Source organism: Prinia subflava, chromosome 6 (genome assembly GCF_021018805.1).
Source record: "Prinia subflava isolate CZ2003 ecotype Zambia chromosome 6, Cam_Psub_1.2, whole genome shotgun sequence".
In the NCBI taxonomy this organism is placed as follows: domain Eukaryota; kingdom Metazoa; phylum Chordata; class Aves; order Passeriformes; family Cisticolidae; genus Prinia; species Prinia subflava.
The window spans coordinates 20,741,912-20,769,802 of NC_086252.1; the positions used below are offsets into that span (position 1 = coordinate 20,741,912).

The window sequence follows — 27,891 nt, forward strand, 5'->3', positions numbered from 1 at the left end:
TAATTTCCAATACAAAAATTTACTTGGGATCCTTGCTTTAGTACTTCATAATATACTGATTTGATTTTTTTAAAATTTAAATCCTGATTTTACAGTGCATGTTTTCTGATACTTTTGGTGATCTCAGTGAAATTTTCTGTTAGCTCTGTTGAACTGTTCTATTTATAGTTATCAATGTAATCCTGATTGATTCCAGAGGAGTGTGATCATAGTATAACTAGAGTTATGAGGAAAGAATGTATTTGATTATTCTTAACTGTCATATTTTCCTTATGTGGAGTAAGAGGCTATCATAGTCCTGATGCAGGGAAATGTTTTCAGTTTCAATAACTAGTGTAAGAACAACAAAAGCTTCTTACAAATGCCAAATCAATGACTAAACTGCTTACTTTGTCTTTACATAAATTTCAAATTGTGTATTGTAACAATTCAACATAGCAAAAACAATTGTGCTTGAAAACAACTGCTACGTCTTTCTTACTTGGTGATTTCAACATGTTTATTTTAAATTTTTTTCTGCTTTCTTTTAGTATTTTCCTATGCAGAAGAATAAATGGTAATTAAAATGTGCAGGATGAAAAGATGGAGCAGTCAGTGCTTGTACCACCAGGACCAGACAGCTTCCAATACTTCACTAGAGAGTCTCTTGCAGCTATTGAACAACGCATTGCTGCAGAAAAAGCTAAGAACCCCAAACAAGATCGTAAAGACGATGATGAAAATGGGCCAAAACCAAACAGTGACTTGGAGGCAGGAAAAACACTTCCCTTTATTTATGGCGACATACCTCCAGGAATGGTGTCTGAGCCCTTGGAAGACATGGACCCATATTACATCAATAAAAAAGTGAGTCTGATATCAATCCTGTTCATATGCCAGGGTTTGGAGTACGTTATCATGCTCGTTTCATTTTCTTGGAGTGGATCATACAGCCTGTTACTTCAGTATGTTAGTTTGCAGCAAGAACCCATTTGCCTTAATGGTTACTAGCTTTTCACCTTTTTCTTTTAATTTACCTCAAATTTATTTCTTTGGTATAACTGACTTTATATGAAAAGAACATTTATATGTAAGCTGAAGCATAATACGTGATCTTTGATTCTAAGCAATATGTAATACCTCTATAAACATGTGGGTATGTAATATGTATATATTTTGTGAACTTCTTAGAAATGAACATACATTCATATTGACTACACCAGAATTCTCTAAGGTTCTTCAGATTTAAAACTGACAGCATGAACCAATGCATAGAACATTTAGTTTACAGAAATCTGCTTTGATAGCAAATGCTTGGGAAATTGTGGAATCAAAAGGGAAACAAACAGCTAAGCAGTAAATGTAACAAAAAGAGTGTAAAACTGATTTTAAAGTTTTAGTGAAACTGGCCTTGGACAGCCTGGAATCTTTTTAGAATGATCCTGTTGCATAGCCTACAAGCAGCAGCAGCAGCAGTTCATGCTTTATATCTGTAGCGAGTTTGGGTGATACTCTAATTACTGGGTTCTATGATTGTAAAAACTGTCAATATTAAGATAGGAGTTATTGTGAATTTCACAAACTACTGTGTTCTAAGTGTCTCAGCTTGCTAAATTTCATGTGATTTATGAGTCCTACTTTGACAAGAGGGAAAATACTGTGTGAAAGAGCAATATTTTTATCTCTATTATCTGGTGCCTCTGAAAGAGCCTTTATCTGCCATTCACAGCATATGAAGATTTATCTTTAAATCACAGTTCTACTTTTACAAAGATAAAAGATGTGTTTCTATAAAAGCAGGCCTTGTGGAGTTCTGTACTAATTGTGTCTGTTTATGATACAATATTCCATATAATTTCAACCCTACCTGCCCACAGCTCATCCTGAACCTTTATAGCCAAATCAGTCTGTCTTGTGTGTCTGGCAGTGAGAACAGATACATGATAGGTATGACAGATATGCCTCTCCAGCCCTTGGGAATGGAAGACCCTTTCAGTCCTTTCTGAAATCTTACTGAAATCTTACTAAATCAGCCAGGTCTGGTGACAGAGTTGTGAGAAATGGAGAGAAACCAGCTGAACATATTCAGTCAAGTTTCTGTACTACTTGAAAGGAAGAGCGTTTTTATTTGCACTCTAAATATGTATGGTCCAAACACATACCCTCTGGGATTTTCTTCTTTCTGCTGAAATCCACATATTCTCTCTATGCACGTGCTTTAATCTTCTACAGGACGGAAATAGAAACAGCCCTGTCAGTCTAACACAAGGCAAAAATTTCTCAAATGCTGCAATTCTTTTTGCCTTTTGTTTCTCCAGTAAGATGAAAATAGATGTTCCTAACAGAAAAATCAACACCTATTTCAATTTTCACCTGTAATTTTTACTTTAAAATATCTAATTTCTAGATTTTAATATCTAGCTGCATGTGAATTCTGGAAATACTTATTTCCTTAGGTCTTATTTCACTTGTATTTTGAAAATATTGGCAGCAGCTGATGCTCCTGCAAGTCTCAGAAGGACAAATAATTTGAGAAAAGCAGAAGTGAACATCTCTAGGAAGACACATAGGAATGCTCAGTGTATTTATTTCTGTAATGTTTGACATTTCAGCTTCTTCTTTACCCCTCTCTGAATTCCACCTTTTAAAGCCTAGAAATCCATCAGCACACCCTCTCCAGTGTGACAGTGTGACAACTGCTGCACAATCATTAGGGATGTTATGTTTCTCCCTGGTGAAGCATCTATCTGAAATGTCATGGATCTAATGAAAAACACCAGAATGAAAGAAAGTACTTACTTGCAAGAAAGGGTTAGGACAAAGGCAAGATAAGATCTCTGCATAAACTGTAGCTGGTTTGTTGACAGAAACTACCAGAAAGTTTGGCTTGCAGACTTTTAAATAGGGAATAGTAATGGTTATTCACATCTGGTCACTGCGTTTATTTGGAAAAGCTGCATAGGAATTTTAGGAAGAGGTTTTTTAATTATAAGTTTGGGTCATGAATGAAGACATCCATCATTTGCCTTATAAGAAAATATTGCATCTCTCTTGCTTTCTTTTTTTTTTTTTCCTTATTCTTTGAACCAAGATTGATCAAGCTCACTCTGTTTTTCATGCGATGAATGTTAAATGTCATCTAGAGTTTTTTCTGTTCCATCCTTGGGACTGCTTTTTCTAAGCAAAAAGTCTGTACATGCCATGATTTGATGCAGTTTAATAGAGAATAAGACAGAAATAAATACATATTTTGAGCTGGTTTGAGAGCCCTAATTTGTGCCTGAGGTAGACCTGAGATGAAAAGTTAAAATAAAAAATCTTTTAAGAGAAGCAAAACCAATAGGTACAATAGTATTATGGTTTTGTAGGTGTGCTTCTATGCAAAACCTACCATCAAAGAGGACATATCCTCTTTAGTACTCAATACTAATCTGAAGCTGAAAGGAGAAGGAAAATATTGACAACTGCTGTTTGACAATAGGACAGCCCATTATAGGAGGTTTACACACTTGATAGTATTTTTGATTTACACTGTGATACAGTGTAAATCAAAAAAGCCAGCAACTTACCCTTGAAACGTAATTATTTTATTGTAAAAGAATAATGTTCTCCCATAATTATGATTTCATTATACTAAAATGCTGCCGACTGTGGTGGCCAATAATGCTGGTCTTCAGAACTGTGATGTTTAGCATCCTAAAGGGCTGCAGTGCTCTTTTTTCTTTTTTAATCCAAAATTGATTAAAAGTGAACAGGAAGTTCACTCATGTTTTGTGTTCTGCTTCTGTGTAAGTGCAAATCTGTGTGTTCCCAGTATAATACTGCCTGCCTGTTCATGCTCAAGCTGCCATCACAAAGGATCAACCATATTCACTTCATTGTCTGCAGAGAAAAGATCAGCTGGAATCCCCTCAGGTCCTGACCTGCGGTCATGAATCAAAATCTGGTCCACTTGGTTTCATACTTTCAGGGCTGGTTCTTTTCCTCTGAACCTAGGCTGCTACATTAAAGAGGAGGGAGAGAATATGTGGAACTAAATGGGTAAAAACTTCATTTCTTCCTGCTATGATAGAGACACAACATTTTTTATTGCCACTCCATGCCCTGCCTCTTGCCGGAAGGATCTGAATAATGTCTGTCAGCAAAGATGCCTCCTTTTCTCCTGACATTCTATGATATCAGTCCCTAATCTGATCAAATCACTAACTCCTGGGTTTCCCAGATGTGTCTTGGGTTTCAAAACACCCAAAATGATTCTGCAAAATTGCTTCAATTTATTACACCAGCAAAGGTAATTTCACTAGTGATTTTGGATATTTTTGGATATTTTTGTAGTTGTACAGTAATTTTTAAGTGACAAGTTCTAGCAAAGCAAAGTTAAGGACTTGCTAGAAAACATTGTTTCAAAAGATAACAGCCAAGAAATGGAAATGTCTCATACGCCATGAGTCTCCTGTTCTAGCTGCTGCAGGAGCTTTTCTAGAGAAGCTGAGGACCCAGCTCAATGTTGTATCTGCTCCTGTCTCAGAAGGTGGAAATGCAATGGGGTAGCACACAGTGCACTAAATCTAGCCTCCCAGAAACTACATTTAAAGCTAAGTAGGAGGAAGAAGCAGAGAAATAAGGTTTTGGGAACTCTTTATCCCAAGAGATTCTCAGAGACCTTAGCTTTATTCAGGGTTGACTCTTCTCTCTTAGCTACATCTTCTCAAAACACTCCTCCTCCTCCTTTGCCCTGCTAAGAATTCAGTTTCTGGCTTTATTTCAAATATGGCAAAAGATGGATTGGATTTTAGGTTAGAGATGCAAAAAGAAGCAAATCAGGGACTTCCTTTCAGGGAACTCCGAATTTATATTCACACTCCAATACTTTGACTGTGAATTGGTTTTGTGCCATTATAAAAATGAATAAAACATAAGACCTGAAATTTATACATAATCCTTCATATACAAGCATTACTCTTACCATTTGTATAGAATTTATCTAGCTTTTCTTAGTGTGTGTCTACTTTGTCCTGACAGCTTTGGGTACAATACTGCATGTTCATCCACACTGCCTACACATTGGCTTGCATCTGGGTTGAGAGTGGGGTGAGATATGGCAGGCATGGCAGGGAGCTTACATAGGGCTTGCATATCAGCTCTTACTTTTAAATGAAAATTCTCCTTCAGGAAAAAGGTACAGTTTTAATTCATGTTTAAGGCTAGAAGTTAGAGGACCAACAAAGTCATTCAGAAAGCTCAAATCGCAAAGATGCTTTGAGTGAAAAATTAAAACTGAGATAGGGAATTTATGTCTTGTTGGTTCTGCTTATGCAGGGCAGCAGAAAGTAGAACAGCTAAAATAGCAGCAGCTTCCAACTGAAACTGGAACTGTGCCAGCATGCTGTTATTTTCCATAAGGCATATGAAAATAGATGTATGTTTAATATGCTTGTGTTCAAAGATTTTTTAAAAAATGTAGGTTGACTGAAGGTGCAGTAGTCTTAGATACAGAGTTAGTAGGAAGTGTGATTTTTGATGCATTTTGTCAACTACCTCATAACAACAAAAAAGAGCATGAGTTGGAGGCGTTTGAGATGTGAGTCCTGGGGGCTGGGGACAGACCTGGCAGAGGAATTCACCTTACCCTTGGGGTGTGAGGCTTTGAAACATTGTGCCAAAAAGTCATTCATCTGGTTGGTGGCTTCAGCAGTTGAAATGAAAGCTTCATGTAAGGTCAGGTCATCTGCAGGCTGTTACCTGTATGCCTGAACTGGATGTGTAATTTGGAAACATTAGCTCAGACTGTCCTCAGCTTCATATGTAGGTTCTCCATTTTTGTGCAGAAGTGGGAAATCATAGACATATCTTATACATTCCTACACATCTTGAGTTTGTGCTCAAGACAGTGTGAACTCTGCCTGGTAGAGTCCCTTACTCCTAAGGGGTTTGGTTTGTAGAAGGTGTTCTGTGTAGAGCCGTAGTGGAGGGACAGCTCAGGGAAGAAGCCGCTGGGACTGGAGTTTAATCCTTGCTTCTCTGCCTTCAGTAAACCCCAACTCCCCATCTCTCTCCACTTCCTGTGTGCTTCTAGACATTCTTATCTACCCTTCATGGTCCATTCTAAACTTTCCAAATCTCAGCAGACTGAAGTATTGTCCTTCTTGAACCTCCTTGGCATATTTTCCATGTCTACCAGCCTTCCTGGAAATAGTCATGTAGTTCACTGCTCACAGTCTTGAAGGCATGGACACCAGATGAAACCAACATGCCCTTTCCCATGCTTCCACTGGAATTCTAGTTTACAGCTCATTTCATCAGCAACTTAAAAATCAGGGAGGCTTTCTCATAGCTTATGTGCAAAATATAAAACTCTGACAATGGAAAAAACAAAAAGGAAAGAAAGCAATTTGAGACATTTCCCTTTAATTTCATTTGAATTTAGGTTATGATTCTTGCATCGTCCCTTTCACTGGATGCAGATTTCTTCTGAGTTACCGAACCTTCCTTCCTTCTGCACTGTTTTTCATTCTTTTCTGTTTAATGTTGCAGTTGAAGAGCACCTTAATGACACAAAAGAACCCGGCAGCCCACATTTTCTGTGCTGTAGTGTTAGGGCAGGTGCAGCCATCATGGCCTGCAGTGGAAGCAAAGCAGTGTTTGCAGGGTTTGTGCTCATACTGTTTATTTTTGGCTCATGGATTTATTTGAGACATTTAACCTACAGAGTCTTCTACAAGTCTCTGAAGTGCAGCTTGCATGCCTGCAAGTTTCTCTAAATTTGGTTGACATCATAGATATTAAAAATTAAAGTTTTAAAGTGTGTATTTTCTGGGAAAATTTCACGACTGGAAACCACAATTGTGCAGTAGGATCATTTGGGATTGTCTCTTGCTCTCCTCTAGTAAGGTATATTCAGATGTCCAGTCCTCAGAGACCTACCCAAATATGGCAGTATATGTTACTTCTATTTCCCTCACTTCTGAGCACAAAAACCCCCAAATTAAACAAGTGGATAGTGTATTAGATCAGTTTCCAGAAGGATTTCCAGTTAGTAAGACTGATATATCAATAAAGTCCACAGGAAGGGTGGAAAGGAGTCGGGGGGGATGCATCACCATACCCTGCTTGTGGGGTTTCAAACAGGGAGAATTTTCTGGGGAAAGACATAAATAAAATTATAATTTCAGGTAATAATTTATGCATTTTTATTTACAAGAAACACATGAAAAGGAATATTACTTTACTAAGTTTGTTTAATGAGGAAGTAAAACCAAAACATTAATGAATTGGATTAATTGCATTATCTTAAGTCAGATTCATCAGGTAAGTACTGGAAATAGTTTTTATTTTAAAAAATTACTCATGATTTTTGTGTATTAACTGTTCAAAAAGTTACAATTTTGGTGATTGTTTATTTGTAACAGTTTTTAAATGAGAATCTATAGTGAATAAACACTGATTAAATTTCTTTCTTTCTCTTTTTCAGACATTTATAGTATTGAATAAAGGGAAGGCAATCTTCCGATTCAGTGCCACCTCTGCCCTGTACATTTTAACACCCTTCAACCCTCTTAGGAAAATAGCTATTAAAATTTTGGTACATTCATATCCTTTTTTAGTGGTTGTTCTAAATGAAATTAAGAAAACACGTCATGATTTCATCATAAATGAAGGTTCAGGGTCGTTCTGGGTCTGTCCTCAAGATCAGCTTTCCCCTCTGCTGCAGCAGTGTGCCTGGAAGCCTGGCTCTGCATGCTGATTCTCACGTTCCCAAACCTGCCCAGTTGCACCATAAGCCTCTGCCAAATTTAATACCTTGCCAGAAAGATCGGCAGCATTCCTGCAGGCGGTTTGCAAAGCATCTGTACGTGCAGGTGGTGGCCAGACTGGGGGACCAGAACTGATGGGATGGTGCACAAGGTAAAGTTCTAGACTGACATGGGGGATTGCTGCCTGGTGGTCATAACAGGTTATGGGAACTTCTGGTGAGTGAGGCTTTGGTGCAGTTGGGTTTTTTGCAGAACCTCAAGACTGGGAAATGTATTTGTCAAACGAAAATTTCAGTGTGACAGTAAGGCTTTTAACATTGAACAAGTAGTGAAAGGCAGAAGCCTTAATAACAGAGACTGCTGGCAGAATTTTCTAGGTCTTTGGAAAAAGTAAGAAACAAGGCTGATGATTGCTGGCTCGGAATACCCTTTACTCTGAGCTCCTGGGAAGTTAAAGCAGTGTGAGAGAAGGGGAGGGTGTCAGACTGGAGAGGAGTTAGGGAGCATTTAGGGACAGTAGCTAAGGGAGCTGGCAGAGACCTACAGACACAGTGGTGGTGATGGTGAGAAAACACAGCCAAATACTGTCGCACTGCAGCCTCCAATGACTGCTCATCCACTCACACGACACTGGTTTAAATACCTGCCAACACTGCATCTGGCTGGGCTGTGGGTAATGCTTTTCCCTGGCATATTGGTTACTGAGTTTGGTCTTTTGAGTTTCTCCTGACTGTCTTCAAAGTGTATCCAGCTGGTCTTGACTACAGTAAGAACAAAAGAAATTCCAATAGACAATATGTAATTTCAGTATTTTTCCTTTGATCTATGAACAGATTGTGTAATTTAACTCTATTATAGGAAGATGTTTTCTTTCAGTTTAGGACTGATTTCTTTTTACAATCAGCTAACTGTTGCAGGGGCTATTTTTATCTTAGATATAGGCATAGAATTGTTTTTTAATCTAAAACATAAGCATAAGTGCAGGTTCTGATATTTCTATTTTTTTAGTACTATTCATTATAGTACAAACACTGCAAATATGAAAGTGTTTTAACTAAGAACCATTAAATATGTTTCTTTTTACAGTTCAAATCTCAGCTACTTACAAGGTTAACTTCCTAGACAGAAAAGATGAGGGATAAAATTGATTATTATTTTTAATAATCCTTTGACTTTTCTAGATAAACTCTATTTACTTCACATTTTGTGGCAGGTGTTTGGCATTTTGGCCTTTGTAACAGAAATGTGCTTTTCACTTTCAGTGTGAAAGACAAGTGTTGAGCACAATGAAATGGGCACATTGGTTAGAAAAACTTCATCTGTCTGTCCTCCAGATTCTGTGAACCCCTGTATAGGGTGCTCTGATTACATGTGCCCAGATACATGTGAGCAGATGTGGCTGCTCTGCAGAGAAAGAGTGTGTCTCTTTGCAGTGCTCACAGACTTTCCCTGCAATTATTCCCACTGCCAGTAGCTATTGTAATACTGGATACAGAAACTGGTAACAGCATGAGTTTCTCTCTGCTGACTCATCTCCTGGTAGTCTGCTTTTGGGGGTTTTTTGGTTTTTTTCCTTTTTGCCTGCCTGACTCGACTTAAAGTAGAACACGCAACTGCGGAGGCAGCACAAGAGTGATGGAAGATGGGCAGGCTTTGGCAATTAATAGGAAAGAATGAAAAGGTGAGAATAAGTAGAGTGTTGAGCAGTCAATAAAAAAGGGAGGTGGCACTGGCTGGAGCTGTGGAGTATTAGAGATTTCTGTTAGAAAGAACTGGGGAGGTGCTCTAGAGAAAATGTGTCAGAGCTCTTGTGCAAGGCTCTGGAAGCTTAAATTTTAGTATTCCTGAGTGTGGCCTGACTGCCAGAAGGTATCTGTGAAACCAGTTGGCAGTGTTTGGTTTTTGCCCAATTGTTTCATCTTCCACCAATCCACACAGGCAATAAGAGACTTCAGCTGCTCCTGTAACTGATTAGCTTGAGGCTGTGTGGTGCCTCTGCATGCCTGTATGGGAAGAGCATGAAAAAGGCAGTATATTTCCGTGAAGAAGTCATCATAGATCCATCTTTTTGTGTGTGTGTTTACAGTTGAATTGTTATAGAACATAAAATACTAAATTAAGGGAATATTGAGCTTGTAAATCAATCACTCAAAATGTGGGAGGACAGAAGAGATGCACAGACATTGAATGTGTCAGTTCCCAGTTCTCATAAGAGAAAGGGTCAGAGTCTATATTTCTATGAGTATCTGCTCCCTCTCAGAGTGAACGGCACTTTGGTGACTTTTGGCTCCCAGATGTGCCAGGTTTTGTGAAGAGTGAGCAATGTGCAAGGACCTGCCTGTGGCCCTTGTTACGAACATACCACGACGCTGAGCTGAAAGCACACAACACTGCACAGGGGTAAAACTTCAGCTCTCCCAGGAGCACACTGTGCTTCTCTGACTCTTTCATGAGACAACTGAAACTGCAGCCAGGCATCTTCAACCTGGATTCCAAAATGGATTCTCTATGTTTAAAGGAATTTCTTAATTAAGTTGAAAGAGGCTCTTTAGACCTGTCTGTGGACTGTGATGACAAACACATTCTAATAATTTATTCTAAAGCACTGAACGATTTTTACTCTACAGAGATTGCATGCCAACATGATCTTCAAAACTAAGTCACTTACTGAAATATACCAAAATATCCACTGCTGCATCAGGCATTTAGGCAAAGAGCACACGCCTGTCTGTGGGAATCAGGCAGCTAATTCCTTTCTTGTGATTTGAGTGTTTATTGAAAAGGTATGCTAAAGTTTGAATTTTTAAGCTGCTGTAAGCAAAGATCTTAATGATTGCAACAATTTTCTGAGATGTTTAGATCATGGTGCTACTTCTCTTATTTCTTCTTCACCTAGAGTGAAGGGTTAGGTTCTTGGTTTGGGTTTCGTGGTGGTGGTTGATTGGTTTGGTTTTGTTTTTTATCATTTTGTTTTTGTCAATGTTATAAAAATATACCCCAAACAACCAAATGCTATCTACTTAATTAAAGAAAAAATTAAATCCTGGGCTCTCAGGTAAAAGTTTAGCTGTAAACAGCTTTCTTTAGTTTAAACTATTTTCTTTGCAGTTATAGTGATGCAAGTACTTTAAGGAATACATACTTTAGAGAGATGACTAGTGGGAAAATAGGTTAACCATTTGGTATAAATGTGTAGCAGCGCTTATTTTTTGCTGCCATCATGTGGCCATTTTGAGTCAGGTTACTTCAGTGTTTCCAAATGTTTGAATTGAGGTTGTTGCCACAAAAAGGGCAGAACTGCACCGTCTGAAGAGATCTGGTGATCTGGTGGACAAAGAACATTGTTTTGAATGTCATGAAGCCCCGGTGGATTGTCCCACCTCCCTAGAGCCAGCCCCTTTGTTACGTCTGGTTTCATAGTCCCTGAGTACCTAAATGCTCCTTTCTGGAACATCAAATAAAAATTAATTGCATTCTAATCTTCACCAGTTTTCCATGCTTTTCAAGCAATTGATGCAACTATTGAAGCGTTTTTCAAATTATAACATTAGTAGAAACAGATACACTGCTTTTGCTGAGTTTTGAGAGAGACCAAAAGTTACACCGGAAAACTTCACGTTAATCTGTGAGCTCTCTATGGATTTCTGTTTCACTGATTGACACATGTACTATTAAGCTGGTGTTAGGGAAACATGGAATGCACTCACTTCAGCAATTAAAAACAGTCTTCTATGTTCTAGTCTGTGTTTTCAACAGACTGGCTGTGCTGGGTTCTGGAGCGGCACTGACTCAGCTCAGCTCTGGCTCCAAGTAAATAGTAGAAACATTTTTTCCCTTGCATATGCCAGCTTTTGATTTTAGTGCCAAGCCTGTAGAAGTGAAACACTAACACTTATTCAATATGCCAGGTACTTAAGGCAAACTGTATACTCCTGCAAGTTATTTTGGTTTTGGCTGTTTCTCACTCATGTTTCCACCCAGGGTGTGAGGCCATCTCCTTTCAGTACCAGCTGAAAACAAAACATGAGGACACCTGCAAAGCAACATCAGAGTCTCAACAAATCAGACCAATATTAAAGTCTAATATTCTAAAGTGAAAAATACAAGGTTAAGCAAAGTGTGTGTTCATGTTTACCAAAGTCTAAAAGTTTTGTGTAAGTGGCAATATTTTACTGTACTCGAGCCGTGACTGATGTGGTATTGTGTGAACAGCTACCTTGTTTTCCTTAACTGTATCTACATTATTCAGCATGCTTATCATGTGCACTATTTTGACCAACTGCGTATTTATGACCATGAGTAACCCTCCAGACTGGACGAAGAATGTAGAGTAAGTTAAACATTATTTCCATATATCTTTTTCTGTAAGTTACTATGCCAGTAACTGCAGTGCAAGATGTGCTGGCAGGAGCTATCATGAGGCACTAGGACTATTTCCTCTCTGAACTAAGAAATGTTGAATAATTATTTGAATCTCATTCTAGTAGAACAATAGGGTGGAAAACCCATGATAATAGATTACAGATAGTATTCTACTGAGATTCCACTGGTTTTCCCCATGGTTTAGCCCCTACCCAATGATTTTACCCCTCCTCACACCACTGCATTAGTAACAGAACCGTGGGCACCCGTATATTCATGTCAGTTAAGAGCAGTGTGCAAGCAGAAGTATCACTGAAATGAGAAGGAGAATTCAGTGCATGCTTGTATCATCTTTAGAGCCAATTCCAGGTGTTTTACACGTTGGTGTCTCTGGCAGTATCCAGTACCTTACACTCACACTTTTCCCACTTAAAGTAAAGGACCTAGGACTGCATACTGAATGTCACCTATAAATTTAAATATGTTATCTATTTGATGGATTTATTTATTTTTATTTATGTACAAGATCAGGACTGCTGTACTTCAACAGCACAACTAATGCATGTAGATACACAAATATTTCAGATTAATATAATGCATTTTAGAAGAAATTGTTTATTTACTGTATTTCTTCTCCAGCTATGAATAAAAAGCCCTTTTACTTGATCATCACATTTCTGTCAAAATACCAATTTAAAATATTCCTACTTATTTTGATTGAATGTTCCTATATATTTCAGGTATACGTTCACTGGCATTTACACATTTGAATCACTAATAAAAATCATTGCAAGGGGCTTTTGCTTAGAAGATTTTACTTTTCTTCGAGATCCATGGAACTGGCTTGATTTCACTGTCATTACCTTTGCGTAAGTTCTTGTTTTTTGCTTTTTCTTGGAAAAAGAAGGGCAAGAAGGGCATGAAATTAGTATCAATACCTACCAATTTTGTTAAATGGAAATTCTCTTATGGACTTACTTTTGTCTAAAACAATTTTCACTTTCAAAAATGCATATTTTGATGTAAACACAAATACTGCAGAAGCCATTAGTACAGCTAGTATTAGAGAGGCTAATTTCATGTCCTGCTTTTTTTTTTTTTTTTCTGAGCAGAAAAGGAGCTTCCCTTTGACTTCATTCTCCAAACTTACCAATCTAGTCTAGATAAATTTTAGGCTTTCAAAGTAAAATCACTGCGATTCACTTCAGAGACATTTAATTTAGGTGAAGGCTCTGAAAGTATATTAATGCAAGGCAAACTGCAGTGAAAGGTAAACCTCTGACTGTTGCTATTTAAGTTTTTGCTAAAAGCGCCAAAGTGGTCTTGATGAAAGACCCAAGTAAGTAGCATAAACTTTGCCTAAATTCTGAATAACTGTGATTTAATCCTACAGGTATGTAACAGAATTTGTAAACCTAGGCAATGTTTCAGCTCTTCGAACTTTCAGAGTATTGAGAGCTTTGAAAACTATTTCTGTAATTCCAGGTAAGAAGTAACTGGTGTAAGGTGTTAGGCCCCTTTTACCTCCCAACTGTTCCTTTTTATCCTGTCATTGTGTTTGTGTGTGAACTCCCCTATTACAGATATGTGACAGAGTTTGTGGACCTGGGCAATGTCTCAGCGCTGAGAACATTCAGAGTTCTCCGAGCTTTGAAAACAATATCAGTCATTCCAGGTGAGAGCGAGGTTAAACACTGAGGCTGACTTTAATTTACTGAAACAGAATTCATATTTTTTAAATATAAGTCTAATTTCTTTGCACAAAAAAAGCAGGAATCAGAAGGTGTCAGAAATTCACTGAAATCTCTGATTCATTGCTTTTGAAAATGAGCACTTTCCTTTTGAAATCAGCCTTTGAGTTTAACAGATTCTTGCATGAGACATTGCAGTACACAGTGTGTGTGGTTTGCATCGTATGACGTCAAGCTTTCTTCTCCACATTCAATGAATATTAGTAACCCTGAAGTTTTCTTACCCATGTGTATCCTACCTACATGATGTTATGTGGTATTTGTTGTGAATATTTATGTCTAAAAAATAAAACTGTTTGAAAAAACTGTTGACTTACGAAGAAGGTGAAGGACTAAGATAATAAAGAATAGCATGGGTGTTGCATGGGGGATTTATTATCTTAAAAAGCTACAATTTTCCAAACCATTTCCAGTTTTATAGCATTAAATTTGAATCCTATTTGTTGTTGAACAGGCTTTTTACTACTGTCTTCTAAATCTAGTATGTTATAAAACTGATAGTGGTAAAGGTTTGGAGCAAGATGTATTGACAAATGAAAAGAAAGAAGATGTTTATGTGAGATCAATGCACAGCATGAATAAAAATAGTTGCTTGTTTTATCATTAAAACAAGTTGTTTTGAAATATATGCAACTCATCCCATTCACAGTTTCAAGTGGACATAAATTTCAGCTATTTATTCATTTTCACAAGTGAAAAAGCTCTTCACAAAAATGTTGTTTCACAGACATTACAATCATTTATTTGGGCTTCTGCATGAAATCTGTAACTTTATTGGGAGGCACTGTCATTTTTGTGCTTTGAAAAAGTTCCCAGCCTCAGAATAAAAACTCCTTTCCATTTGCAGGCCTGAAGACAATTGTAGGAGCCCTGATTCAGTCTGTGAAGAAGCTCTCAGATGTGATGATCCTGACTGTGTTTTGTCTGAGTGTATTTGCACTGATAGGGCTGCAGCTGTTCATGGGCAACCTGAGGAATAAATGCCTGCAGTGGCCTCCAGAAAATTTTACTTTGGAAACAAATATTACTTCCCAGCTAAACAGCACCATAGGTGAAAATGGTACATTGGTTAATTCAACAGTGACTCTGTTTGACTGGAAGGGATACATTGAAGATGAAAGTAAGTATTGTCTGCAGAACTCTCACTGAAGTGGTTTGTGGCTCACCCAGTTCTTAGAAGGAAAGAGGGGGAGGGACGATACCTCTCGTTAAGACAGAACAGGAGAAATATTTTCTCTCTCCTACGTCTGCTCTAAAGGCCTGCGTGGAGGAGGGAACAAGGAATATGATCTTGCTGCTTGGTATAGCCCTTTTTCTCAGCTCCATCTGCCAAATTCACATCTCCCCTGAGACAGAAAGGAATCTTAAAATTACTTAATGGTCTTAAACATTTTCCATTCTGTTATCCAAAGCAAGATGAGCAGCAGCATTCTGTGCCCTTTCTGGCAGTTATCAGAGACTTCTGATATGCAGTGAAAAGTCCAGTGATGAAGTCTTCAGTATTTTCACATTCCATTTATTATTGTGCTTGATGATGATGATGATGATGGAGGGGGGTTGAAGTCTAACAGATTTTTCTGCTAAAATGAATGCTTATTGTTCTTATAAACTGCAAAACAGTCATAAAAATATTTACTCCCTATCATTAATCACAGTTTCTGAAGTATTTAGGGACTATTTTTGTGTTTTCCTACCCTGTTCTTTCCTCTTTCACTCTTCATGTACACTAAACAACAGAAGTCATTAACCATTTTCTCCTATATCTTCTAGATTTCTGAATCTAAAAGCTGCTGAATCTTTTAGGTTTCTACCTCATTGAGTTTTCACTTTGCATTTGCACAGTTCATTGTTCCAGCTGAACAGTACCCTATTTTTTTCAAACCATCTCTCCAGCTGGCCTGGACCTTTGAAAATGTAACTGTTTCCTCAAACTTACCACCATCCTTATCAGATCAGTGTCATTTCCAAATTTGATGTGTTCTTCCATCATCTGGATTATTTAAAACCTTGAATAGCAGCAACATCAGGCTAAGTTCTTCAGACATTGTTCTAATGCATCTTTCCACTTTGATAATTTCCCAAAATATGACTTTTCAACCAATTTTGCTGATACAGAGCAGTCTGGCAAACTGAGAGTGGATAAAGAAATCATTCCAGTACAGTTAGATGTGAGAGGACAAATCAGTGGTCACAGTTCATGCCAAGACAGGTTTGCATAGACTGTAGATGATCCCACACATCATCTCTAATGGTGCAAGTTACTTTTGGAGTAAACTAAGGACCAAAGGGGAGAGAGGGATAGAAAAGGAGAGGAGGTCACAGTGACCAGCTGCAAAGAGAAGTTGTGGGGTCTCCAGGTGAGTCTCCTCACTTGGATATCCTTTTTAGTGCAGCAGTGATCACAACACTTTTCCCTTAGCACCTCTGTGATTTTCATTAGCATCTCCTCAAATTCCCTAGAGCTTGCTCCTTCTTGCAGTGCTATTAGCACTAACTGGAGTGCCCTTTGATCAGAGTGGGTGCTGGTTTTTAAGCTTGTACATGCATGTTTTTAGGTCACTTAATATAAACCAAAAGCCACAAGCAAAAAATATGAAAAAGGAGGAGAAAGAGTGGAGAATTTCACAACAGAGAGAACTGCTTCCTGTGAATACCTGCTGTGGCAATAGTGTGTTTGCAAGGACAGTGTCATGAGAATAGAAATGACATGAAGAACAACATGAGGACACAGGAAAAATAGTGCCACAGAGGCTCTGGAAAACACTGCCACAGCAGCTTGTGTGTAAGGCTGCAGGGAAACTGAAAGGCAGGATATAGAAGTGCAATTGGAAAGCCCTTAATAATATAGAGGCTGAGGCACCTAAGGCACTCTGGGGCAGCCAGGACTGACTAATTAAGGCTGTAACTCTGCAGCCAAAAAGCTAAATAATATCCTGTTCACATAAATAAGTTATTGACCGGGAAGACAGAATTACCCCTGTATTTAGCATTACTGCAGTTGCTACTGGAATACTATATAAAGTTCAATTTAGAAGAAAGTTGAAAAAATGGAGGAAGTTCAAAAAAGAGCAGAATGATTAAAGGGTTGGAAAACATGCTTTATACCAAGATAGACCAGGAGCTCAGCCTACTTTGCACATCAAAGAGAAGGTTTAAGGGGTGATTTGATCACAGTTGAAAAAAAAAATCCATGGGGAACAGAATTTTCATTGTAGACATATCTTTGATCTAGCAGGCAGAGATATAACAGGTTCAGTAGCTCCAAGTCAAAGCCAGACAAATTTTGAATAGAAGTGAGACAGTTTCTAACTGTGATCACACAATGACTATGATGGATTTCCACCTGAATTACTTAAACCAATCTTTTTGTGAAACTCAGTTTACTTGAACATGTGAATTCATGGAGATCCCATGCCATGTGGTATGACAATCTAAGCAGTCTCCTAATGAAGACCTAGACTTCAGGGCCAAACTTAATTTCTTGACTTTTTAACAAAGAATTTATAAACTTAAGTTCTGATTTAATTTGATTTAAAGAAGACATGAAGCCCCCTGAAAATAAAGCTCAATTGAATTGGTTCCAGGAAGTACTTTATTGAATGGCTACGTGAGCCTTTGGTATATTTACAGAATTTCATATGTATTGTGAAATTTAAAATTAAATTACAACTCTTATTATGAAGTTAATAAGGTTGTCCTTGCTTACCAGCAGTTTCAAAGAGAAAAATTATCTTCTCACAGCTTCCTGCTCTCTTTTTGCATGTGAGTGGGCAGACATGATAGAAAATCTAGCTGCTTCACAGGGCAACAAGCAGTTCTTTACCTGCAGCTCAGAGCAGTGCAATGGCAGCATCTTTTGTAAGAATTATAGAAGTTATTGTGCCATTAGTTGTGTATACTATGCAGAAAAAGGCATGCAAGCCCTAATTTTACCACTGAGCTCATTTTTGGCAACACCATTTAGAGGGTCTTGATGTAAGCATTTCTGGCATTAATGAGTCAAGCACTCTTTCCCCCCCCCCTTTTTTCTTTTCCAAGAATTCTGATAAACTTATTTCCAATAAACTGATCTTTATCTTAACAAGCTTTCCATAAGCCTTTTCTTTTCTGAGAAAAACATCTCACAATCTATTTTATGAAATAATTATTCTCTATGCTTCTCATGTTATACCCTGTGCTTACTCAAACAGCTTTACTCTTGCTTAAAGTTGGGTGCTCACCTACCAAGGAGCTTTTCTCAATCAATTAAGGAGGAGCCAAATTTAACACCATTCATTTAATGAGGGGTTTTTTCACTTCACTTCTGTAAAACACAATTCAAAGTGTTACATCTAGGTAGGAGTACATGCTTATACTGCTCAGCTTGTGTGTTATGAAAGTTTTCCTATCCTGAAAAAATATTTTGAGCACTTGCCCAAGTGTATCAGTGCACTCAGAGAAAGCCTGTGTGGCTCTAGGTTCTGTGGAGCTGGCAAGTGCAGCACCCTTGCAGGGCACAGCTTGTCTGAAGCACAGAACCTGCATGCAGACCTGTTGCAGCAGCTCAGCTCAGCTGGTGCAGTGCTGATCACGACTGACTGCTCCGTGTAAACCATATCAGGGCAGGTTTGAATTCTTCCCAACAAGCTGTTATGTTCCTGCATGTTTTAATCATGATTAGCTGACATAAGGCAGAATAAGATTTGCTTCCTAAGGGTCAGCTGTGGGCAGCATCCTGTCAGCTTTCTGTTTACAGCCGTGTTTCAGCACAGAGCAGCTCTGCAATGCACACCAGCCCGGAGGGACAGCAGCCACACACAGGGCTGTGCAATTGGCACAGCACAGGAGATTGTTCCCTGTGAGATGCAGATACATCACTAGACACTAAAAACGAGTCCTTTGTGAAGTGTCAGAACAAGGTCTACATACAGCTTAAAGATTCATTTTTCCAAATGGTGAATTTTGCTCATAGGATGGAGTGAAGCAGCTGTCCCAGGTACTGTGTCCCTTCTTGCAGCAAACCAATACTTGTTGAGCCAGCAGCTTGTGACACCTCCTCAGACCCAGAATTCATTAGTGTCTGTAGTGGCCTGGCTTGGGCAGCACAAGCAGAGTCGGGTTTAAACTCGCCTGCACTCATTTTCAAATAAGATAATTTTAAGGGAATCTAACAGGACAGTAAAATGGAAAAGAAATCCAGCATGAGGTTTAAATCTGCTCATGAAGCAAAAAGGGTACCACCTTAATTCTGAAGCTACTACAATTCAGAAGTTTGAGCTAGGGAGGTGCTCAGAGGAGCATCACCATTGTCCCTGCCCTGAGGCAATACTTCTGGATTCCATCAGAAATGTGACACATATAAAAAGTATCCTTATGCCTGTGACCAAATGGGAGATTGTTAATACAGGAGAATCTCCTCCTGCAATAATTCTTCCAGAAATCAAGGTTTTAGTTATCAAAACTGTAGGTATCTGCTTTGAAGAGGAAAAGAAAAACACTTCTCAAGGAAGATGAATTTTAACAAGCACAGAGTTTTGCTTTGTTCTTCTAAGAAGAGATAGGTCAATATCTTTGTTATTTAAACCATCTGAAATGTCCTTTAACTATGGCATTACTGTACAGACTATGGGATGGTTGGTTACAGGGTGGTTTGGTGGAACTTATCATATTTATTTTAGTAAGGGGTTCAATAATTTTGTCACGTACTCTTAAAATTTTACTTAAGAAGTTGTGACTGCTGCATTAATTATGTCTGAGTAGAGTCTAGGTGTATGGCAGTGTCTTCACTCAGTCACTGGGCTACAGCTGCAGTGTGTGCACACCCATAACCATCAGAGCTGCTGGCACCTGGATGGGTTTTTGCAGGGTTTACATATTTTACATATTAGATAACTATTACAAGTGCTTGTGAACAACAAACTGAAGCCCCTGGCAAAACTGATCAGAAAGGTTTGAAGAAATTAAGAGAATATTTTTTCAGATAGATTGTAATTATTCTAATAAACAACTATACATTATTTTACAAAGCATGATTTGGTTCAGTGATCAGACAGAAGGAAGAATTCACATCCAGAAGTGTTTGACAGAATTTTAGTAAATTTTGGGATTTTAACAGTGAGTGCTGTGAACAATAGTGCTTAATGAAATTCATAATGTCATTTACTCTAAAGTTGTCCTGCAGAGAAAATAACATTGCTTGTTTAAAACTGGATCAGAAATCACCTTAAAACTTTTAGAGATACTGGCTATATTTTGAATTTCACAATTTTTAAAATTCTTTTTGAAACAGGTCATTTTTATTTTCTGGAAGGGCAAAGTGATGCTCTGCTTTGTGGAAATAGCTCTGATGCTGGGTAAGACCGAATTTCATCATATTATTGCGCTGTGTAGAAATAAGATCCATATTCCATAGATGGGCAGTTCGAGTAGGGCTTATTCTGAGTGATGACTTCCTTTCACATAAGAAAGGCTTTCACACTGGGCTTAGGATCTGTGTTCCTGATCAGAGCTCAGCAGACTGGTCAGATAAACTGGATGTTTGCATGATAAATGAGTAAGTTAGTGTTAGTATATCTCCTGCCTGGTTGCTAAGTAACAGAAAGAGCAATACCTGATGAGGAAACCTGGCAAAACATGTTATTTTGCAGTTCTGGCTGCACATATGAGTACACTAACATCCAGTTGATAATATTAAAATGACCAAATAGGTAATGTCCAGTTTGTCATTGTAGGCAGTGCCCAGAGGGATATACCTGCGTGAAAGCTGGCAGAAACCCCAACTATGGCTACACAAGTTTTGACACCTTCAGCTGGGCTTTCTTGTCACTGTTTCGGCTAATGACTCAGGACTTCTGGGAAAACCTCTATCAGCTGGTGAGAAATTTTTAATGAAAAATAGACCAAATATGTTTGTAGCAGTGATGTAAAAGGACTAAAGTCAATTTTCTTATCTTAATTTGAACAGTACGAAAACCAGAATTTTTGTTAACATAACCTTGCTTATAAATGTGTTGTTACTATTTCCAGACTCTGCGTGCTGCTGGGAAGACATACATGATATTTTTTGTTCTGGTGATTTTTCTGGGCTCTTTCTATCTGATTAACCTGATCCTGGCTGTGGTCGCCATGGCCTATGAAGAACAGAATCAAGCAACTCTGGAAGAAGCAGAGCAGAAAGAGGCAGAATTTCAGCAGATGCTGGAACAACTGAAGAAGCAACAAGAAGCAGCACAGGTATCGTTTATGGTGTGGTAATGCAGTACTGTAAGGAAATGGGTTTACTAGAGATACTCAGCTTCTGCTTTCTGAAATTGGAAATACAAAGCACCGTGTTGGTCTTTCAGTGACAGCTAGCTCAGAGGTTTTCTATTCTGCACTGAAGAAGGATACTGTGAAGGATTCAGCCATCATGAAGGAATATGCAAAACTAGGTATAGGTTATTCACTATGCTTTTCTGGTGTAGTGTCATTAACACCATCTGGTAGACTTCTGCATTTAAAATCTACTCATGAAGGACAAGAGAAGTCTATGACCAACACATATGACAACCAGTCAACTGGTTAATAATAATGATAAGAAAAACCTAGGGAGAGGACAGCCTAGCGTTACGGAAAGTGTTAAGATCTGGGACTTATGGAGTAGAAATCATGTATAAGTAAATTGAAGAAAGGATGTCATGGTTTTCTCAGTGACATAAACTCCTTCTGCATCACAGCAGGCAGCAGCAGTGGGAGCAGCAGCAGTAACAGCATCTGCAGAGTCCAGGGAGCCCAGTGCTGGAGGAGAAGCGGGAGGGCTCTCAGAAAGTTCCTCAGATGCATCAAAATTGAGCTCAAAGAGTGCAAAAGAGAGGAGAAATAGAAGGAAGAAAAGGAAACAGAAAGAACAGTCTGGAGGAGAGGAAAAAGATGAAGATGAATTTCACAAGTCTGAATCAGAAGACAGCATCAGAAGGAAAGGTTTCCGATTGTCTATTGAAGGCAATAGACTGACATATGAAAAGAAGTATTCTTCTCCACATCAGGTATTGCCTATAGGGTTTTTTTTAGTAAAAGCATATATTTAAAGCATAGTAGGCTGTTGCAAAACTACTTTAGTCTTCCTGAAGTATGGTAATACAATGCTACTGCATAAACAAAGGAAACACTAATACTTTTATGACCTTAATTAGTGTTGCTAGTGCTTGAGAGGAAGTGCTCCAGCTGCTAGATTGCCTTGTAAAAAAAAACCCTCAGAATTAAATCTAATCTCATATCTCTGTTCTTCTAACAGGACAGTTTAAAATAATATTAAAATATTCCTTGATTGATTATATATCACCTAGACTTTTTAAAATGCTACAGTATTTTTCGGTTATACTAGCCTCACATTTTCTTCCTGTTTCAATGATATTTGAACCAATTTTGTTCATTATGGGCAAGATACTTCATACATGAAAAAAGTGCACGTATAGATTTCCTTCTTTTCTTGGTGGGAATTATGCAACTAATCTATATGGTAACTTTAGCTGAAAAGGGAATGTTCAGCACTGATTTTGTCTTAAGGATCCATAAACAGTGATACTTCTATCTGCAAAATATATCTCTAATGAAACACATGCAAAAATTTCACAGCAGCATGTAGCTTCCAGGTAAAATGGTTACTCTCATTTAAGAAAAAAAGAAAACCAATGCTAATCTAGTAACAGTGCTAACTTAGAGGATTTCAGCTAATAATCACATATTTCGTTTGCCCGCAGTCTTTGCTGAGCATTCGTGGCTCCCTGTTTTCCCCAAGGCGCAACAGCAGAACAAGCCTTTTCAGCTTCAGAGGTCGAGCAAAGGATGTAGGATCAGAAAATGATTTTGCTGATGATGAGCACAGCACTTTTGAAGACAATGACAGCAGAAGAGATTCTCTCTTCGTGCCACGCAGACACGGCGAACGGCGCAACAGCAACATCAGCCAGGCCAGCAGGTCATCCAGGATGCTGGCAGTGTTTCCAGTGAATGGGAAGATGCACAGCACCGTGGATTGCAATGGGGTGGTTTCCCTGGTTGGTGGACCATCTGTTCCTACATCGCCTGTTGGACAGCTTCTGCCAGAGGTGATAATAGATAAACCACCTACTGATGACAATGTAAGAAAGTTTTAAATAGCTTAGGCATGGTGGCCTTTCCTTACTGCACCAGCCAGTGTTTTCTACAGAATGGAACCCTTGGCAATGCTTCCTGGTTGGTCAAGCTGTGAATGCTCCTGCATCGTGTAAACTCTTTACTAAATAAAACAGCTAAGATAGGTTTGCAACCCAAGCATTTACTTACAAAGATTCTCATAACTAACAAATGCAAGTCACAGTTTCCAAGCTGAAAAAATAATAACATACACATTCATAAAAGTGCTGTGCTTCACTGTATTACTGTGCCATATTTTCCTTTAGCTGATCTAAAGGTTCATCTAGCTATTGTAGACATACGATATTTTGATATGATACCATATATTGACACACAACAGAAAATAGTATACAAAAATTGTTATATAACTGCAATCAATATGATGCTGTATTACTACTATCAAAATTAGCATTAGTAGTTAATTTTGATATTATTCTTCCTTATCAGCCTGGTTAAAAATGTAAGGAAGTTGTTAATTCCTTATTACCATTTATTTCTCATTCCTGTATATTTTCCATCCATTTCTGGTGGAGTATTGTAGTAGAGACAACAAATAGTTCATTGGAAGGTCACAGTTCAGTACATACTTCCAAAAATGCAAATGTCTGTGTGAACATATGTGCAGCACATATTGCTGCCATTCTCTTACCATATACAAGGTAAGAGAAAATGTCTCCAAAAAATTTCTTGCTTAGTCAAAATTTGTCTTCTCAGACTGCTAAAAAATACTAGCATGAGGAAGCATGAGGAAGTCAGACTTTTCTTGCTTGCTACAGTTTGATTAGGGTAAAAGACTATTATGTTACAAACCCCAGAATATTCTGTCAGTGTGAGCAAGTAAAAAAAAATAGTTTGCCAAATTTTGTGCAATATTTTGAACTCAACCTTTTTCCATTTGTTTAAATTGGTTTGAATATTTAAAGACTTTTCATATCTTGAAAGAAAAAGAATGAAAAAATTCAGTAAATAAACTCTCTCTCAGTCTTGAAGTGTGGGTACTTCATGCCTTTCTAAAATTATTTAAAATGTACTAAAAGTAATAAAAGTCTGACATGGTAAAATATGAAGTGCACGGAGCACGTGTCCAAGCTAAGACACTACTAACAGGCTTGTGTAGCATTTGCTGATCTCGTTGTTTCTTCAACATGGTCTCACCTACTGTCCTTCTCTGCATAGGGCACCACGACAGAACCAGAAATGAGGAAGAGAATTTCAGGTTCTTTTCACATTTCTATGGACTTCCTGGAAGATCCAGCTTTAAGGGAAAGAGCCATGAGTATTGCTAGCATCCTCACAAACACTGTGGAAGGTGTGTGCTATGCATAGCTTAATATTTAATCCTGCTTTTCCCATGGATTTCTGAAAATTTGAGTTGCAACTTGAAAACAGATTTAAAATAGCTTAAGTACAGATAACATCCAACAAACTGACACATATTTATCAGTAAACTCAAAACTCTTTATTTATTGAAGTTATTACATAAGGAAGCATTCCTCATTGTTTTGTCACCATTTAACTCATGTGCATGGTCATAAGTGAGTGGATACTTATGCATAGTAATTAAAAATGTATTATTGGACTCAAAAAAGCCACTGAACATTTTTCAAACATACGCAACTATTGTTAAAATATATATACATTTTTGCAGTTATATTTATTCAGTTATTCTAGGTGATCAAAGTGGGGTTTTCTTCTTGAATTTGGTATGAAAATTTTCACTTAAATGCTACAAATTTCAGAAAAAAAAATATTTACATCCCAGAACAGTAGGTGGAAGAAATAAGCTGAAGTGTAATCAAGGAGAAATTAAATACAAAATACAAACTGATGCATAAATCAATGCTGATTGGCATAGTGATTGGACTATAAAGACGTTGTCCTTGACAGATAAGCTTTGGACATAGCAAATATATTTGATAGCAATTTTTAAGGACTTTCCTTAAAAGCGCTGTGGAATGGGAGCTTAAAGGAGGTTAATTAATACTACTACACACTGAAAACTTGACCAGTACAATTCATATTAGAATGAGGAATGTTAAAAAAATCACTTAGTAACGTATGTAAACTTTCTTTTCCCCACAGAACTTGAAGAATCAAGACAGAAATGCCCACCATGTTGGTATAAATTTGCAAATATTTTCTTGATTTGGGACTGCAGTCCACATTGGTTAAAGGTTAAGCACATTGTCAACTTAGTGGTAATGGACCCATTTGTTGACCTGGCTATTACAATTTGCATTGTTTTAAATACGCTCTTTATGGCTATGGAACATTATCCGATGACCGACGAATTCAATAATGTACTTTCAGTTGGAAATCTGGTAAGTTTGTTGGGGTTTTACATTCATGGTTTGGAAGGAAGTATGCCTGTAATACTTGAAAGAAAAAGTTTTAACAGCCTTTTGGATATTTATTTGCCTTCAGATATAAGTATCAGAACATTTTTGGAAATTTGACTGTCAACACTGACTCATGTAGCTTAGGATACTGTAAAATCAATAAACTGTTGTATTCTGCAAAACCTAATTAAAAATTTAAAAATTGGCTCTGATTCTACATCAAGTAAAGTCCATCTTAAGCAGAGTTTGATTTGTGTAACTACTGAACCAGGAAATGCATTGCTTCCATGAAAGAAACACTATGCAAATAAATGCAGTGTTAATTTTTCAATCAATACCATACAAATCTATAAATTATTAATGTGTTTTTAATTGCTGTTCCTGAGCAGAAACTTACAATAGCTAAAAGATACCTTTAAAAGCATTCCTAGAATTTTATTCTGCGGAAGTCTTTTTATATAGATAAGTAGATTGTTTTCTTTCTCTGCTTTATGTAAAAAATATCCCACAGTACTTTTTCCTCTCCTATTTTTTATTGTTTTTATCTGCTGATAATTAGTAAGATATATTTTCCTCATGTTGTCAGCTGTATTTTCTCCCTTTCTCTCTGCTTCAAAAAGATAAATTATTCAAGATTTCATGAGTTAACTTTTTGTAGCTCTCATGCTTTTGAACTGACAGGTTTGATCACATAGAAGTATCTGCAGCTACAGCCCTACTTTATCTCTTACTTTAAGAATTGATTTCTTATAATGCCATTTTTAATAATCCTTGTTTTGTAATGAGAAACAAATAGATCATGTTAGTAAGTATAGAATTTAGAAGGGAAGATGAATAGAAAATTGTACGGCTGATTTTCATATACTTAAAATAAGGGGACTACTGAACCATTGTTTCCTAATAAAATGTAAAATCTTGTATTGTAGCATTGTATAGGTTTGTTTTCCAACCAAGAAAATTCCATATAAATCTTGCTGCACCTCTGACTACAAAGGGAGTGTGAGAACAGCTGGCTATCAGCACCATATTCTTCCAGTTTTAGCTCCCTGACATAAACCCCTTCTGCAATAGAGAAGATCTTGGAGGTTGCCTGCTCCAATAGTTCCACTTTAAAGCTCCTTGTGCCATTCTAAATGTTAGGAACCTAAGTCGGTATTTCAAACTGTATCATTCCTCTGTCTTTCTCAGGAGTTCCACTCCTGTATCATAAAAATTGGTAGCCTTTCCGTCTCTGGTGTTTGTATCTAGAGTGTATTTAAAGACTGTAACAATCTATCTTGAGTATTGGTGTTCCTAGGCAGAGCAAGTCAGACTCTTCTTTCCTGTCTCCTGATTATCCCACTTAGATTATTATTCTCTTTAGCTGTCCTATTTTCTTTTCAGCTTGCTGGAAAATGGGTTATCAAAACCAAAAAAAAGAAAGGAAAAAATCCTGAACAAAACAAGAACAAAAACTATTTCAAAGCAGGGCTCAAGCAGTTTTTAATGGTGGCTTTAGTACATTCCTATCCTAGAAGAAATTCTCCCAAGTCTTCTCTCAAAGCTACTCAGGGTTATTACTTTGGTGGTGGGTCTTAAATATATTTCCTACTTCATTCAGCATAGAAATTCACAATGAGAAACCACTACCAGCAGCACTTTGCTTAAAATGCATTCTTAAATACTCTTATTCCTGACATTGAAGTGTTTGAGCCAACCAACCTGGGCACACCCAGGCAGAAGTTACACAGCTTCAGGAAACTGTTGTACCTTAGTACTTTAAAGTATCTCAGTTGCTGTATCAACTGGGATACATTATAATATACCATTTATTCATCTGCTATAAATAATCACAGCTCTGTTGAACTGAATAGCAGGTCATAGCAGGCAGGAAGCTGCCCCCTGTAATCTTAGATTTGGCCTCATTTGTAATTTGTATATCAAGAAAAAGCTATAGCATATGATTTCTTGGAAAGCATTCTGGTTTATGTTCTGAAAATCAAATTTGGGACATTGTTTGTACAGTACATGAGAAAGTCCATATCCTTAGAGAGTTGAAATTGGATTTTAAATGTTACAAAACAGAAGTCTGTGTAATTCATTTAATATAAAATTTAATTAATAGAAAAATTACCTGGTTTTCTGACACTTGTTAAGGGAAGGTGGGCATAATAAATCACTACAGTAAATGTAACTGGTTTTAAGTATAGCTTTTGAATAAGACATTGCTTAAATTAAAAACCTAGACAACAACTAGATCTGGAGTGTTATGTGTCACCATGAAATAACAAACTGCCCTTTGAACTCAGGTCTTCACTGGAATCTTCACAGCAGAAATGTTTCTCAAGATAATTGCAATGGATCCTTACTATTATTTCCAGGAAGGCTGGAATATTTTTGATGGTTTTATTGTAACCCTTAGCTTGGTTGAACTTGGTCTTGCAGATGTGGAAGGGCTATCAGTTCTTCGATCATTCAGATTGGTAAATATACTTCCATTGTACTGATTGTTCAATGTGACTTCATTAAAATAATTTTATTTTTGTCTTAAAAAATTGCATGATGTTTGCCATGATACTGATCCTGAGGACAGTT

The 27,891-nt window shown here is 37.6% G+C and overlaps 1 protein-coding gene across 15 annotated transcripts in view; it reads left to right on the forward strand.

Moving 5' to 3' along the window:
* The first annotated feature begins 582 nt into the window (after positions 1–582).
* LOC134552180 (sodium channel protein type 1 subunit alpha) overlaps positions 583–27,891 on the forward strand; it is a 64,401-nt gene continuing 37,092 nt past the window's right edge. For 2 of the 15 annotated variants that reach the window (XM_063400579.1, XM_063400585.1), the window contains exons 1-14: positions 583–846; positions 7,451–7,569; positions 11,974–12,063; positions 12,836–12,964; positions 13,489–13,580; positions 14,694–14,966; positions 20,115–20,178; positions 20,557–20,698; positions 20,852–21,058; positions 21,544–21,849; positions 22,564–22,911; positions 24,155–24,287; positions 25,061–25,299; positions 27,606–27,779. In XM_063400579.1, coding sequence (XP_063256649.1) covers positions 583–846; positions 7,451–7,569; positions 11,974–12,063; positions 12,836–12,964; positions 13,489–13,580; positions 14,694–14,966; positions 20,115–20,178; positions 20,557–20,698; positions 20,852–21,058; positions 21,544–21,849; positions 22,564–22,911; positions 24,155–24,287; positions 25,061–25,299; positions 27,606–27,779 — 2,580 coding nt within the window. Of the gene's footprint in view, positions 847–7,450; positions 7,570–11,973; positions 12,064–12,835; positions 12,965–13,488; positions 13,581–13,678; positions 13,771–14,693; positions 14,967–20,114; positions 20,179–20,556; positions 20,699–20,851; positions 21,059–21,540; positions 21,850–22,563; positions 22,945–23,425; positions 23,430–24,154; positions 24,288–25,060; positions 25,300–27,605; positions 27,780–27,891 lie in introns of all 15 variants that reach the window. The other 13 variants (XM_063400578.1, XM_063400584.1, XM_063400576.1 and 10 more) reach the window with 12 other exon arrangements.